We start from the raw sequence: 16,112 nt of genomic DNA, 5'->3' as shown, positions 1-16,112 counted from the left end.
TAAAAAGTCAGAAACCTTGAATTTGAGGGGAAATCAAATAGAAATTTTGGCTTGAGAGGTTCAGATTATCACTACAGGGCTCACTTCTACAGGAAATTGCCTATTTTTGGAATTGAATTTGATCTAGAGATTGGTTTTCAGAAGTGCACTTTTTGAAATCGACCATCTCCGACTATTGCGTTCAGCTCTCCCATTTTTGAGAAAATTGTTTACTTGTTGTCTGACAATTAGGTCAAAACATGGTGTTGAAAAATTTAATTCACGAATTACAAATATTTCTAGCGAGTAGTTATAGGTACTTCAACTCGTCTCAACTGGTAATGGGAAAGTTATTGCTTTATAGGTGTCCTTGAATCACCATCTGCGATATGTTTATCTGGTTTAGACTTCATGAACATTCTATAAAACATTGAAATACCATCTATACAATGTAAAAATTCTAAACGATTTTCAAATACGAAAACGCTTGCCGGAGAAATGAAAACTTATACTTACTTCGATAATTGTTTTTTAACTAATATTCTCAAGTTCATAATCGGAGCTTCGACAAATAAATATAAAGCTAATCCCATCAAGTAGCACCACACCACATCGCCTAGGAACCACCATACCTTAAAAATGTGAAAATTCGTATCAAGAAAAACCTAAGCAGACAAATTTCTTCATTCTTTATCTCGGATCACTTACCAAATTTATTCTGTCAGGTAACACAAACGGCTGCTTTTGAGAAGAAACGTGGTACAATTGAACTATCGTGTTTATCAAGTAAACTGAATATGTTAAACGTCCAAAGGGAATCCATACTTTCCATCCGATAAGATTATCAAAAACACCTATGAATGATACGATAATAATAATTGCAGTATTAAATTTTTTGGCATTTTTCGAGCAGTACACTGAGGGGTGCTATATCCCTCAATATCAATGCCGGACTTATTATAAATATTCGTTTGGTATCTAATCTACCTACCTAATCCAGATGTCATGTAAAGACAATACAATACAGCATATATTACCATGATTATTACATGATTTAAAGCCGCATACAAAGCGTTTTCAAATCTATCATATGGTCTGTCGGTTGCATAAAACACAAGTCCGTAAAATGAACACGCTTCACTAACGAAAATGGCTAGAAGTGAATAAAAACACGTTTCTTTCTAAAGAAAATAAGCGTGAAAGCAAACCCAGATTTTAATGTTTAGTACCCACTTGAATGGTTTTAAAAATTATCAGCTCAACTTACTTTGGTAAATTTGATTTTGTTTTCATTCAGTGATTGAACAACATAAGCGGTCATAAATCCAATTAAATAAGGAGCACATCTGGCAAATGTTGAAGTGTAGAAATCAATGAATTCAGGGTTGGTCCGTACATTTTTCATTATACTGAAAATTAAAATCTTACATATGAGATCTAGACATTTCCTTGATGTAATTTTACCTGATCGGATTATTGAGATCTAATTATATTAAATAGGGAAGTCCAGATTGATCAGACCAGATAAGATTTACACATTCCCAAGATCAAATTGAATCCGTTCTGTCCTGATCAGATTTAATGGGGAATACCTGATTTCATATGATCACATCTGATCAAATCTGACCATTTTCCCCTGAAATGGCAGGAGTAGAAGTAGAAATTTTACTCACTTTAATTGTATTCTCATCAGTCCGTATAACTGGTTCTTATAAGCAATCATGAATGTCACCACAATGGAAGTGATGAATGTTACTCCAACTGAGAAAATGCCAAGTTTAGTATTTTTTGACCAAATGTACAATAAGATTCCTCCAATTACAGCCAACTGAATATCCACTGATATGTACCAACTTGCAGGTATGCACTGAGAACAACCAACACAGATAATTATCATACAATAGTGATCCTTTATTGTATTTGCTCTGCATGAGGTGGTCTATGTCCTAGTAGCCTTAGCAAATAAAACTAACTACCTACACAAGATCAAAAAAATTACCAGTTGATCAGTTCTGACAATGTTGTTGATGGCAAATAAACCGGCCCACCAGGTCTCCTTGCATTTGTCGACTTCACCCAATACTTCATAATTCCAAAGTGGACCATCTCCAGTGTATGGAAATATGTATATAACGTATAACACCAAAACACCAAATACTGGAGTCATTCTGCACATAACATGAAAATAAAGGGGAATATATAATCACTTGATAAAAAAAAGTGGTTTGAAGGACAGCCAAGTCTTGCAACAATAAGAGGGGTACCTATTAGCGATCAATTAGATAGTAAAAACTAGTCAGCAAACAAAATGATACTGAATTTAAGTAAAACAAATTTTTTGCCATTTGGGAGAATACTTCATTCTATTAGTGAAAATTACAGGATAGCTGACTCAACAAAATGTTTGGGAATTATACTCGTAGACTCGGACTTGAAATGGAATAGCCAAGTGGACCATTTAATCAAAAGACTCTCCACCTAGGTATACTTACTTAATATGGCAATTACGTGATATCACAAACCTAAATAGTAAATACTCTAAAACTTGCATACGATGGCCTTTTTCATTCAAATATGAGCTATGGAATATCACTTTGGGGTGGAAATAACAATCTGCTTCAACGAGTATTGATAGCACAAAAAAGACTTGTTAGAATAATGTTTGGAAAAAATCCAAGAGAATCCTGCAAACCAGTCTTCATTGAAAGCAGGTACTAACGGGGAATATATTGGCAGGACAGAAAAAGTGATTCGAATGACAGGACATTAAAATGACAAAAGAAGGCATTCTAACGACAATTCAATTTCATACAAATGACGAAAGAAATGTAATCCACATCCAAATAAATTATTCCCCGCCAAAAAAAGAATTGCCCAGAAAAATAAACCATTCCTTACCAAAAAAACAAAATGCCCGGAAAAATAAATTATTTCCCGTCAAAAAATTTTTTTCAGAGAAATAACTCATTTTGTGATTATGCAAGAAGTTCATCTGGAAGAAGGTGAACTGTCTCCTGCCTCTTGCTCAGTTCAGCTCAGACTTTAATTTGTTTGGAGATGTTCCAATTTTTTATTTAGGTTTGCTGCCTGGTGATCCACATAAGTCAAGCAAAGAAAAGCATATATACGTCAATTTGTTCCTGCCCCTACAACACTAAATCAGAACTGCAAGCATACTTTAGGTACCTATACACATTCGTCTCAAGCTCATTGAAGTTCCTGCTGAAGGGAAGTCAATTCCTTTGGGACAGAAGGGGAAGAGAGGCAGATCCTCAAAAGTCAAAAAAGCACTACTTGTACAATGATACATGTACTAGATAAACTGTGTGTGTTTTTTTTAATGTGCTTTTTATCAATTTTTGGATGTGCAATTCATATTTTTTATGTCGTTCACTATTTTATTTCTTTGCCGTGCACAATTTGTCGTTAAATGTATTATATAGACATGCATTAAATTATTCTGTCGGGCAATACCTTATATCGTCGTTGACATTCATTTACTGTCGTTCAAAAACTTTTTTCGTTGTGAAATAATTCTTTTCCCGTGCAATGCCTTTTTCTGTCGTTAAAATGCCCTTTTTTCGTCGTTAAAACGCCTTTTTCTGTCGTGCCAAAAAATCACACCAGATACTAACAGTCCTATGTGAGTACATACTGCAAATGTGTTTTATGGTAAAAAATAGAACAATAGAACTCCAGATACTTTCTCATACCTATGATACCTACAAGACATCGACATTTGGCAATAAGTGAAAATTTAAGGAGAAAAAATATGTAGAATAATGTTGATTTTATGGCTTCTAAAATATATAGGTACTTAATAAAATCCCTCAGGAATTTAAATCTCTGACATCTGGTAAACTGTTCAAAAATAAACTCAAAAAATGGTTGCAGGGATATGCGTTCTACAGCATTGATGAAATAGTGCAACTGGAGTATGTTATGGTAAATTGCTCCAGCATGTATCATTACCTTTTGCATATGTAGAGTACCTACCCATATATATTCATTTTATTTTATTTAAATTTAAATGTTAAAATAATTGGTTGAAATGCTGTACACTCACTTAATTATAAGCATAAGCTGACTTTGTAAGTGCAGCATAGCTGCCCATTGCAAAAATAAACGATTTGATTCGATTTGATATTTTGGGGTTATCAAATTATCGAAGGTCTCATATCAGTGTACATTGGAAGTTGTTGGCATTCATAAAAAGATCATAAAACAGCTGAGTTCTGATGAAAAGAGAAACTAAATCAACTCGAAGCTGTTTGTATTCCTTATTCTTTGCTTTTCCAGTATCTAGCTACCGGAGCTGAAAACAGTACTCGCTAACAGGGAGTAACTACAGTACCCGTACTGTAAATTCCCACTGCTCGCTAGTAGCTGATATTAAGTTGAAAAAATTTCACACCGATTCACATATTGCAGCTGGTAGCAGACAGGTGCCAAAATGTAACTCCTCCCACTTGCGCATTATCAAGTTTTAGGGTGCGTGCACAGACTGAGTGCGAAAGCAATCGGGTTGTGCTCGCTATACGCTACTATTTATACCCAAATCAACTGGATAGTGGATACCAGCTACTAGTGGGTTCACCAGTATTTTAACCAGATACTGGTTAGTGGGTAGTGTAATTGTTTTCAGCTCTGCTAGCTAGCTATTCGACGCTTTAAAGTAACGATGATGCAATGTCAACATTTCACCATCCTGCTGATATGGCCCATGGCTACCAATAATAGCTGTAATAATCAATATTTTACCCTAAAAGAGTCTGAAGAAGCTCTACAAGAGCAACAAAACACCACAAACAATTGAAGAGCTCTATTCCAAAGTGGGTTAAGTCATTTTGAAAAAAAAAACACGTTTTATGGAAATTTTTGCTTCAAACGTGGGTCAAGTCATCCATTTTTCAAAATAAATTTTTCTACAAGCAATTGTTCAATGTCCAAAGAAAGGAAAGGTGCACACCGACCTTTTGAAACAGAACAAATTTTAGCATCAAAAATTGTAAACGCATTTTTGGGGGGGGGGAAATGACTTGACCCATTTTGGAATAGAGCTCTTCAATTCATTTACAGAATTTTTGCATAATTTCCAAAAACCTTCCAATGTATGATCAAAACCAGAAAGAAGGCCTGATCGGATCACATCAGATCAGCTTCACTCAATTTCCTGATCCTGATCAGACTTCTATCAAGGATCCAATTCCAAATAATTGACCCTACCAAATGTAATCAGATCTAATCTCATAAAATCCAATACCATCATTCCCTGAAAAAATTAATATGATATGTGATGTGATTGGCTTACCTCATCCATCTGAATAGGATATTAGTAACCAAGAAGAACTTCCCATCTCTCTTCACAGATTGAAGTTCACAACGAAATGTCAAGTAACCACTAATGAAGAAAAAAGCGTCCACAACGATGTTCATGTGTGTTAGGAGTAAATCAAAACCAGTATAAAACTGTAAGTAAGTGGTACATTAGGTATAGATGTGTAGAAACAAAAAGTAATTAATAAATTCAATCATCACCAGAGTGTCTATCTACTTACTTGTTCTTTCACAACAGCATTGGATGAAGGAAAACTGAGCATGTAAAAAAATCGATGACCATAGATAGTAAATAGCATATTCAGAACTTTCCCAAAATGCAGTCCTGCACTTTCATTAGCGTTATATTGCTTCAACTTCTTGAAATTCCTGCTTAAGGAGAAAATTTCGGATACCTCTTTGAAGAAATGCCGTTCATGTTTACCTGTGTAATGAAATAACGAGGCATTGCAATTATTTGTAATAGGCGATGTGTGGGTGATAAATTATTTCTTCTGGTACTGGTTGATAATGATTCCACCGGATTTTTCAATCGGCAATACCCCCCTCTCCTTCACAATAAATTTCAGGAATAATTTGATTTAGAGGTCTACTTGGCACCAATCAATATGGCAAAATGAACGTCATTTTCGTTCTCACAGCGACCTCAAATTAGTCAGAAAACGTTATCAAAAATGCAAAATTTGAACATTTTACTTGGTTCATTTTTGGACCCTAAAAATAGGCCATTTCTGAGAGAGGACAACGGAAATGAATTCGCCCGCCCAAAAAACAAACCAGCCCAAATTTCGACTCAATTCACGACAAAAAGTTGTTTTGCCCCAAAAAATACATGAACTAACCAGTAACCATATTCATTTTTTAGCCAAATTTTTGTAAAAAATGATGGCTATTGCAGTAGGCCCAACTTTGGATAAAAAGGTCGGGGATGAAAAATTTTGATAGTTCTCGACGTTTTGAGCTCAAACTAGACAATTCCCGGTGTGTCAGTTTTTATATATATAGGTATTAGTATCCAGACTTGTCAACTAATGAATGGGTTAATTTTACTATACAAGTGGACTGACCAACTTCTCAACTATAGTTGACAAGTCATGGGTTAATTTTACTATACAAGTCAACTATGAGTTTTCAGAAACTTCCACCAGAGTGCGCATGGATTAGAAATCAAGGCGCGAGGACGAACGCAGGGTCTACAGTCAATTTGTAGTGAGTAGAATGTGATGCGCTGGTGGAAATGTATCTAAATACTTCGAACCTGAGTGTACACGACAACAAATTTGACCTGAAATTTTTCAGTATTTTAATGGCCCAATGAAAAATTAAAAACATTAAAAATTTTTGTGCTGTTCAAGCTTTCTTGTGGTGTCTCGACTTCCTTAAAATTTAAATTACTTCAACTCCATTTTCAAAATTTTTCTTCAAAATTTAGCCTAAAAATCCGATTACTTTTTCCAACACGTAGATTTTTCTAATATTAAATTGAATCTGCAAATAAAATTTTGATAAGTGATTTAGAACAGAAATTATGCCAATTTTAAAATTTTGTTCACTTTTCAGCATATATGCCAAGCATAGTTGACATGTCTGGTCGCGAGCAAATATATATTATATATTTGCTAGCGACCAGACATGTCAACTATGCTTGGCATATATGCAGAAAAGTGAACAAAACTTTAAAATTGGTATAATTTCTGTTCTAAATCACTTATTAAAATTTTATTTGCAGATTCAGTCTAATATTTAAAAAATGTATGTTTTGAAAAAAGTAATCAGATTTTTAGGCTAAATTTTGAAGAAAATTTTTGAAAATGGAGTCAAAGTAATTTGAATTTTGAGAAAGTTAAGACACCAAAAGAAAGCTTAAACAGCATAAAAATTTTTGATGTTTTTAAATTTTCCATAGGCCAATAAAATACTGAAAAATTTCAAGTCAAATTTGTTGTCGTGTACACTCAGGATCGATGTATTTAGATACATTTCCACCAGCGCATCACATTCTACTCACTACAAATTGACTGTAGACCCTGCGTTCGTCCTCGCGCCTTGATTTCTAATCCATGCGCACTCTGGTGGAAGTTTCTGAAAACTCATAGTTGACTTGTATAGTAAAATTAACCCATGACTTGTCAACTATAGTTGAGAAGTTGGTCAGTCCACTTGTATAGTAAAATTAACCCATTCAATAGTTGACATGTCTGGATACCAATACCTATATATATATTTATATGTTTATTTATATATGTTGTGTACCAAGTCCGAAATTGTACAATTCGGGGTTGGTACAGCCAATTTTGTACCATCTCCGAAGTGTCCGGACCAAGCGTGAATATTACTTTTTCATCGGACTTGGTTTGTACCATGCCCGGAGGGTCCGGACAAAGTGTTCGACTTGGTACAATTGTGTTGTGCAAAGTCTGAAATTTAATTTTATAGTGAATGAATTCGAATTTTACACCCCTTTATACCACACATATTGAACCAAATAAAAGGAAATTTAAAGATGACTCTAAAATACACCACCAGCAAAATTTTCAGGTGCTGAAATTCATTTTTGTTGATTTTTGGGGAATTTTTAAAGATTCAAATATTGCTACACTCACATCTCAAGAAAAAAAATAAAAAGATCAGATTGAGGTACCAACTAAAATGCTGAAATTTGGTTTTTACTCTCTATTTTCAACTTCTCGAGTCGTGAAATTCTCGTACCTAACTCATTTGAAAACTATGCACTAAAACTTTAGATTCCAAATTCATTTTTTTTTATAGATTTTTCAAAGTCAACATTTTACCAAATTGTCGTGAAAGACTGAAATTTGGTTTGTACCATTTTTCTGAGTTAATAGCTGATTTCTCCATTAATTTTTTAAAAAATTAAAAAAATTTTGGATTTGAAGTGTACAAAATGGTTTTGAAAAAATCGATCGAAAAGGTCATAAAGATCGATGGCTAACCCGAGTTTATGCTAAATTTTAATTTGCCTGTGCGTAAATACGGCCCTTTATTTTTTTTCTTGAGAAGTGAGCATAGCAATATTTGAATCTTGAAAAAATCCCCAAAAATCAACAAATGAATTTCAGCACCTGAAAATTTTGCTGGTGGTGTATTTTAGAGTCATCTTTAAATTTCCTTTTATTTGGTTCAATATTTGTGGTATAAAGGGGTGTTAAATTCGAATTAATTCATTATAAAACTATATTTCGGTCTTTGTACAACACAATTGTACCAAGTCGAACACTTGGTCCGGACCCTCCGGGCATGGTACAAACCAAGTCCGATGAAAAAGTAATATTCACGCTTGGTCCGGACACTTCGGAGATGGTACAAAATTGGCTGTACCAACCCCGAATTGTACAATTTCGGACTTGGTACACAACATATATATGTTCACGACAGCACACTTATGAACCCATGTATGGGTTAATCTTGCATAAGAAGTGAACCAGTAGGTTTACCAGCCTGGCTCACTTCGTAAAGGCTAAAGTTACATAACAAGTGAGCCACCTGTTTCAAACTAGTTTTGTCAAAGTTAGCTGCGCGCACCAAATGTTTCTCAGAGATGTTCGCTAGATGTAGTACTAACATGAGGCCTATAGAATAGGAAGTACTGGTCGGCATACCCAAAGCCCTGTTGAAATTGGGTATGCACGATGATAAATTTGACTAATGATTTTTCTGCATTTTATTGCTCTATGGGAATACTGTTGATACAAAAAATTTTGATGTGGTTCAGACTTTTTGACATCTCCAAAAAATTTTTATTCTGTTTCTTGATACAGATAAATTATATATTTCAATGACTGTGCAATTAGAATTTCGATTAGTTAATTAGAACAGAAATTGAAAATGATTTTAAAAATTTTGAAATTTTGAAAAATTGGCTCATAAGCCTACCGCGATGCCTATATATAAGTTTCACCAAAACTTGAATTTTTACATTTTATGACCTGGAACGTGTTATAATTGATCAAATAAGGTCAAACTTGGGAAATGGGGTTCATTTAGGACCTAGAATTGACCTCCGAAGTTTCAAGGGTCAAAGTTGAAAATTACAGAAAGATCAATTTTTTGGAGGGGCATAATATGACTCCAAATGAACGAAAAAGGTCCAAAATCATACCATAGGTCAATACCTCCATTGTGATCAACATATCCAAATTTCAGCTTCCTAGGTCATCCCCACCCCATTTTAAGTGAGAAAAACCACATTTTACCCCTATTTTTGACCCCCTCACCCCTAAAATTGACCTTAGGAGTCCAAATTTTCAGCATACAATGAGAGGGTGCCCCTTGAGTGCTTTTTGCAGGTTTCAACCTCCCAACCCCATTTGATCCCTCTCCAGGGTCGAAAAATTGGATTTTTGCGTGTTTTTTGACGTTTAGCCAAGCCTACAGCCCCTCCAAATTGACCTAGAGGGTCCAAATTTTCACAGTACATTGGGAGGATGTATCCGAAGTGCCTTTTGCAGGTTTCAACCTTCCAACCCCATTTGACCCCTCTCCAGGGTCAAAAAAGTGGATTTTTTCATCCATTTAACCTGTTTTTTTTTTTTTAATTTCAACATTTAGCCAAGCCTACAGCCCCTCCAAATTGACCTAGAGGGTCCAAATTTTCACAGTACAATGGGAGGATGTATCCGAAGTGCCTTTTGCATGTTTAAACCTTCCAACCCCATTTTTACAGAAAGTTCATTTTTTTGGAGGGGCATAATATGTCCCCAAAAAGACGAAAAGAGTCCAAAATTATACCATTGGTCAGTACTCTCATTGTGATCAACATATCCAAATTCCAGTTTCCCAGGTCATCCCCACTCTGATTAAGGTGGGAAAAACCACATTTGACCCCTATTTTTGACCCCTTCACCCCTAAAATTGACCTTAGGAGTCCAAATTTTCAGCATACAATGAGAGGGTGTTCCTTGAGTGCTTTTTGTAGGTTTCAACCTTCCAACCCCATTTGACCCCTCTCCAGGGTCAAAAAATCGATTTTTGCGTGTTTTTTGAAGTTTAGCCAAGCCTACAGCCCCTCCAAATTGACCTAGAGGGTCCAAATTTTCACAGTACATTGGGAGGATGTACCCAAAGTGCCTTTTGCAGGTTTCAACTTTCCAACCTCATTAGACCCCTCTCCAGGGTCAAAAAAGTGGAGTTTTTCATCAATTATACAGGTTTTTTGAAAATTTCAACATTTAGCTAAGCCTACAGCCCCTCCAAATTGACCTACAGGGTCCAAATTTTCACAGTGCATTGGGAGAATGTACCGGAAGTGCCTTTTGCCGGTTCAAACCTTCCAACCCCATTTGACCTGTTAATAATTGAAAATATAATAAATTTTAAAAAATATATTATACACAATATACCTACGTACATACCTTCATTGTCCGTTTCAGAGTCGTTATCATATAAAGTCGCGCAAATCACTAACACAAAAAACGCTAAAAACGACCATCTGAAAATGAAGATGATTTTTGTCTAGTACTTAATTCCATTGAAAAATTATTTTATACAATGAAATAATAGCTTACTTACAAGCTACACGTCTGCTTTTGACTTACTTCGCAATATAAAATCCTGACGGATAAACGATATCGTCCTGCGTTTTGCAAAATATAGGATCCACATCAATCGTCACATCGAGTCCGTTATTTTTGAATATTGGATACAACAGGTTATTCAAAGTCGCATTCAAGTCGGTTGGCGCACAAGATGATGGTACACACAAAGCGAATGTCAGTCTTTTTCTATTGATTTGATTCGGATTATTTTCATACTAGGAACATGAAATGAAAAGTTGACTTTTTATACTGATTTTTCAAATAGAAAATACTCACTAAAACATAGGAAAGATAAAAAATTTCTGAATCGCATTCAACACAAAGTGAAGGTGTGCAAGGAATTTGCCCAATATCCTCACTTCTGTAAATTTACTCACCATAGATAAAGCATTCCAAGCTGAAATTCTGTGATCAAATCTTTCGAGTACTACACTGTGTGCAGTATCCGAATAACTGTAGGCTACTTTGGCTAAACAGTATTGTCCCTTGATGCTGTATGAAGAAATTGCTAAACACTGGTCATAATTTCCCAGATGATCGACCGTTCCAGAAAAAATCCCATCTAATGGCCATTCCGATGATTCCATCACTGAAAAAAAAAAACCATCGATATTACATTAAATGGCCGCTCAACTACCTCTTGTACCTACGTAAATACTTTGCTACTCTTAATTACGTAATTAAAAGTTTTACCTCGTTATCAAGACAATTTAACATACCTGCTTTTAGTTTACTTATGTGCCAATTACATGAAATTAGATCTCGATTTTTTTTTTTTTTTTTTTTGAAATTCAAGGAGAAAAATATTTTCAATTTACATTAGATTAAGTTAGTAATCAAACACAAGTTTTCATTATTAGTTTGTTTATTTGGCTACTTATTTTTAAACGAGAATATTATGCAAACGGTGTCGATACGTTTCGGTAACTTCGAACAACTTTTTCAATTGGAGGATACACTTTACAATTCGTGTATGCACGTAAGAATAAGTGAATTTATTCACATTATTCGTCTCGCGTGGGTAACTTATGTACAAGTTTTTGCAGTCTTTGATTTCAATTACTTACGTCATTCAATCGCACGGGCTTATTGCACATCCGTACCAACTACATACCAACCTAAACCAAAAATTAAATGAGCGCTTTTTTTTTCCTACCTGCAGGTTTCTCTCGATAGTCTAACGTAACAACTAGTCCGGCATATGACAATATGAGTAATTGCCCCCCCCCCCGCCGATCCACCTGGACAACTTTTTTCTTAAAGGGGGCATCCTAAGAAACATTTTAAAGCAATCTTGCCCAAAAAAAAAGTTGGCCTTACTTACAAAATGGCGGCCATTTTGATTGACAGGTCAGCCGAAATCGCAGATTTTGCATTTCAACATAGGACTTGCACGAAATTTTTCAAACCTTACAAAGGTAGATCGAAAGATCATGCAAAAATTTATCACCTGTCAAAATTTCAAGTGCTAAAGTGCATTTTTCGATTTTTGGTGAATTTTTGAAAATCCAACTTAGGCCAAAAATGAGCGAAAAAATCAAAATTTTACCAAATTGACCAAGAAAGCTGAAATTTGAGATATATCCTATTTTTGACATGCCAAATCGATTGAAAACGGTTTCAACCCGTTTTGAGAAGTTCTGGAGACTCCAGCAGATTTTTGAATCTCAAAATTCCCACAAAATTCCATCAAATTGGAGTTGTAAAGTTGAAATTTACTCTACACCCCAATTTTAACATCCTCTGAAGACGACTTCAGGTGGGTTCAAGTCATTCTAGATCCTCCAACGACTTTTTTGAAAATTACTGGAGCCTCCAGCAGATTTTTTAATCTCGAAATTCCTACAAAATTCCATCAAATTGGAGTTGTAAAGCTGAAATTCATTTTAAAAACTAATTTCAATATGCTATGAAGTACTGCTGGTGAATTTCAAGTCGTTTTGGAGCCTCCAGCGACTTTTTGAAAATTCCTGAAGCCTCCAGCAGACTTTTGAAACTTTAAATTTTCACAAAATTTTATGAAATGGTGATGGAAAGCTGAAATTTACTCTACACTCCAATTTTAACACCCTCTGAAGACGACTTCAGGTGGGTTCAATTAATTTTAGAGCCTCCAGCGACTTTTTTGAAAATTACTGGAGCCTCCAGGAGATTTTTGATACTTGAAATTTCCTCAAAATTTCATCAAACTAAGATGGAGAGTCGAAATTCATTCTTCAAACTAATTTCAATACGCTACAAAGTTGACTGCTGATGGATTTCAAGTCGTTTTGGAGCTTCCAGCGACTTTTTGAAAGGTCGTATATGGCGGTTTTTTTTTTGGAAAATTGAAATTTCCTATAGAAGTAGCTGGAAGCTTCAACACCATTTGAAACCACCATGTAGTCTGCGAAGTAAATTTCAGCTTGCCAACTCCATTTGATAAATTAATGTTGCGGGAATTTCAGGTTTCACAAATCTACTGGAGGCTCCAGTAATATTCAAAAAAGTCGCTGGAGGCTCTAAAATGCCTTGAACCCACCTGAAGTCGTCTTCAGAGGATGTTAAAATTGGAGTGTAGAATAAATTTCAGCTTGCCATTTCCATTTGATGAAATTTTGTGAAAATTTAAAGTTTCAAAAATCTGCTGGAGGCTTCAGGAATTTTCAAAAAGTCGCTGGAGGCTCCAAAACGACTTGAAATTCACCTGCAGTACTTCGTAGCGTATTGAAATTAGTTTTTAGAATAAATTTCAGCTTTACAACTTCAATTTGATGGAATTTTGTGGGAATTTCGAGATTCAAAAATCTGCTGGAGGCTCCAGAACTGCTCAAAACGGGTTGAAACCGTTTCCAATCGATTTTGCATGTCAAAAATAGGGTATATCTCAAATTTCAGCTTTCTTGGTCAATTTGGTAAAATTTTGATTTTTTCGCTCATTTTTGGCCTAAATTGGATTTTCAAAAATTCACCAAAAATCGAAAAACGCACTTTAGCACTTGAAATTTTGACAGGTGATGAATTTTTGCATGATATTTCGATCTACCTCTGTAAGGTTTGAAAAATTTCGTGCAAGTCCTATGTTGAAACGCAAAATCTGCGATTTCGGCTGACCTATCATTCAAAATGGCCGCCATTTTGTGAGTAAGGCCAATTTTTTTTTGGGAAAGTTTGTTTTAAAATGTTCCTTAGGATGTCCTCTTTAAGAAAAAGGCTGTCCCGGAGGATCGGCGGGGGGGGGGTGTGCAATGGAATAGGGGAATTTTAATGCCAAGTTGAGAAGAAAAGGAGAAAAGTGATCACTGATTAGTAATGTGATGTGGATTTTGACCGAATTCAGGGGGGGGGACCTTTATTGTTAGTTAAAAGTCGCTCAAAAAAAAAGTTAGATAGGCCAGGAGGTGTCCCTGCAGAGGAGATGTAAGTACTCAAAGAGTGAATATTTTTTTTAAAAAATATATACTCTATAAACCCCCACCAAAGCTGATTTGGGAAAGATGGCCCACTTCCAAATGATACGGAAGCGTTCTGGATGGGCGAGGGGTGTCTTACCCCTCCCCCCCCCCAACATAACAATTTGGGATATTTTTGGGAAAAATTTAAGTTGGAAAAAATCTGACTGATAACATGAAAACTACTGGAGGGGGAGGGTCTGTAATTAGAAAAGACGATTGCCGATGTTGTAGCAGCTCAGTTGTATTTTTCGAACATTTTTGAGTAATTTTTTGAAAATTTTAGGCCCTAAAAAACCTTTTTGATTGCGTAGACTCTTGACTTGTGACTAGGAAAATCGATTCTCAAAGTCGTACCTGCCAATCGCATTTTCCCACCATTTTTGAGCAATTTTTAAAGATTTTTGACTGGGAAAAAAATATCAAAAGGTACGACTTTCAGAACTGAGGAAATATTTTGGAGCTCAGTGGTGCTAATTTTCGGTGATTGTCCTGGTGGGTGCTTGATCTTGAAGTAATGATTGCATATAATGTTTTCGCTCTATAGCCCTTGCTCGGCCAGGTTGATTTTTGGGTAAAATCGTGTTTTGATTCTTTTGAAAAATATTTTTTTCCGAAATATTTTGCATCAACTATGTCAAATCATGGAAAAATATCATTTTAGGAACTATTATATTATTCAACAAATAATCAAAACAGCAGCGTCAGCGACATATACTTACGTACATTACAAAACAAATAAGCCATAAAGAGAGAGAGAAAAAAAATAGAAAATCATAAATTCAAACAGAAAGGAAAATAAACGAAAACATTTGGAAAGTTTTTGGCGGCCTATATTTTATCCTAATTTTTTGATATCGGCATTAATGACAATGACCAATTGACCAAAAGGCCACGAATATATGTACTCAACAACTCTTCAGTATAATTACATACATATAATAAAAAGAAATACTCACTTTTGACCGCCCACGTAGAATGATTACTAAGATGTAACTTGAACAAATCGAAATCCTTTTTACACGCAGTGTTCTCCGTAGGATCCATTTTAAACTTTGTCTGTGCCTCGAGGAATAACTCCGAAATCCATTTCTTTCGAAGAAAGGCTGATTCAGCATAATCGACATCATCTGAATACGTTTCGTTTTCGTTTCTGACATAATCATTATGTTTGGCGAAAATTCCACAAAACAAAATAATCGTCACGAAGTAGCTTCCGATCACTCTACGTATCATTATTACAAACGTTTAAAGTATAGCTTTACAATAAAATATGAATAGAAAGAAAACGAACTGAGATCACGTGTTAAAAATAGGTATTTTTACTTTTGTTTTGTGTGCGTGTGTTTTTTGAATGCAGCAGATTATACTTTGTACAAGATAATTACGAGTAAAAATAACAGAATGGTAACGCCTGTTGCGAATTTAATAAGTACAATAACTAGTACATGCAACACATTTATACGCAAATTTATTCATTATTTATCCGAACTTTTCGGCAAGTTTATTACCTAGATCTACCTTCTTCAGCGGAGATATATTGGATAAATTTGCGAACGAATGTGTTATAGGTAGTAAAGTACTTGTAAGAGTTACTGGTGAACCAACAAATTGTTGGGAGAGGAAGCCTTGATGCCTAGACCTATCCATATTAACATACCTACTTGAACCAAACTTGAACGTAAGAAGTGTTATCAGCATATTCAATCGGTATATAGCCTTCGTTTTCTGCATGCACATATTTTGCACAACAAATATTTCCATAAGTCGTAATATGTAGGTAATCAAGTTATGAAAATTTTTGATTCAC

At 35.1% G+C, this 16,112-nt stretch overlaps 1 protein-coding gene across 2 annotated transcripts; it reads right to left on the bottom strand.

Annotated features, from left to right (window-relative positions):
* Positions 1-240: 240 nt before the first annotated feature.
* LOC135846688 (nose resistant to fluoxetine protein 6-like) lies at positions 241-15,941 on the bottom strand. 2 transcript variants are annotated; one of them, XM_065365920.1, is made up of 13 exons: positions 15,262-15,939; positions 11,249-11,460; positions 10,872-11,086; positions 10,689-10,765; positions 5,538-5,740; positions 5,291-5,448; positions 1,979-2,147; positions 1,653-1,846; positions 1,247-1,388; positions 971-1,160; positions 688-833; positions 496-611; positions 241-399 (listed from the first exon to the last, which is right to left on the bottom strand). In XM_065365920.1, exons 1-13 carry the CDS (start codon positions 15,536-15,538, stop codon positions 330-332), a joined length of 2,169 nt encoding a protein of 722 aa, XP_065221992.1. In that variant the 5' UTR covers positions 15,539-15,939; the 3' UTR covers positions 241-329. The 2 variants fall into 2 exon arrangements, 1 of the variants encoding a protein (XP_065221992.1); XR_010559006.1 differs by lacking the exons at positions 241-399; positions 496-611 and having other exon boundaries at positions 704-833; positions 971-1,132; positions 15,262-15,941.
* Positions 15,942-16,112: the final 171 nt, after the last annotated feature.

This window comes from Planococcus citri, chromosome 5 (genome assembly GCF_950023065.1).
Source record: "Planococcus citri chromosome 5, ihPlaCitr1.1, whole genome shotgun sequence".
Lineage (NCBI taxonomy): Eukaryota > Metazoa > Arthropoda > Insecta > Hemiptera > Pseudococcidae > Planococcus > Planococcus citri.
The sequence above is the reverse complement of the archived record's forward strand: the minus strand, read 5'-3'. Positions and strand labels throughout refer to the sequence as shown.

Excerpts from the sequence above, each read along its gene's own strand:
- LOC135846688 (XM_065365920.1), bottom strand. The coding sequence starts at position 15,538 with ATGATACGTAGAGTGATCGGAAGCTACTTCGTGACGATTATTTTGTTT. Across the intron at positions 11,461-15,261 it reads TTCTACGTGGGCGGTCAAAA|TGATGGAATCATCGGAATGG; the intron begins GTGAGTATTTCT and ends TTTTTTTTTCAG. Across the intron at positions 2,148-5,290 it reads ATCCTATTCAGATGGATGAG|AATGACTCCAGTATTTGGTG; the intron begins GTAAGCCAATCA and ends TGTTATGTGCAG.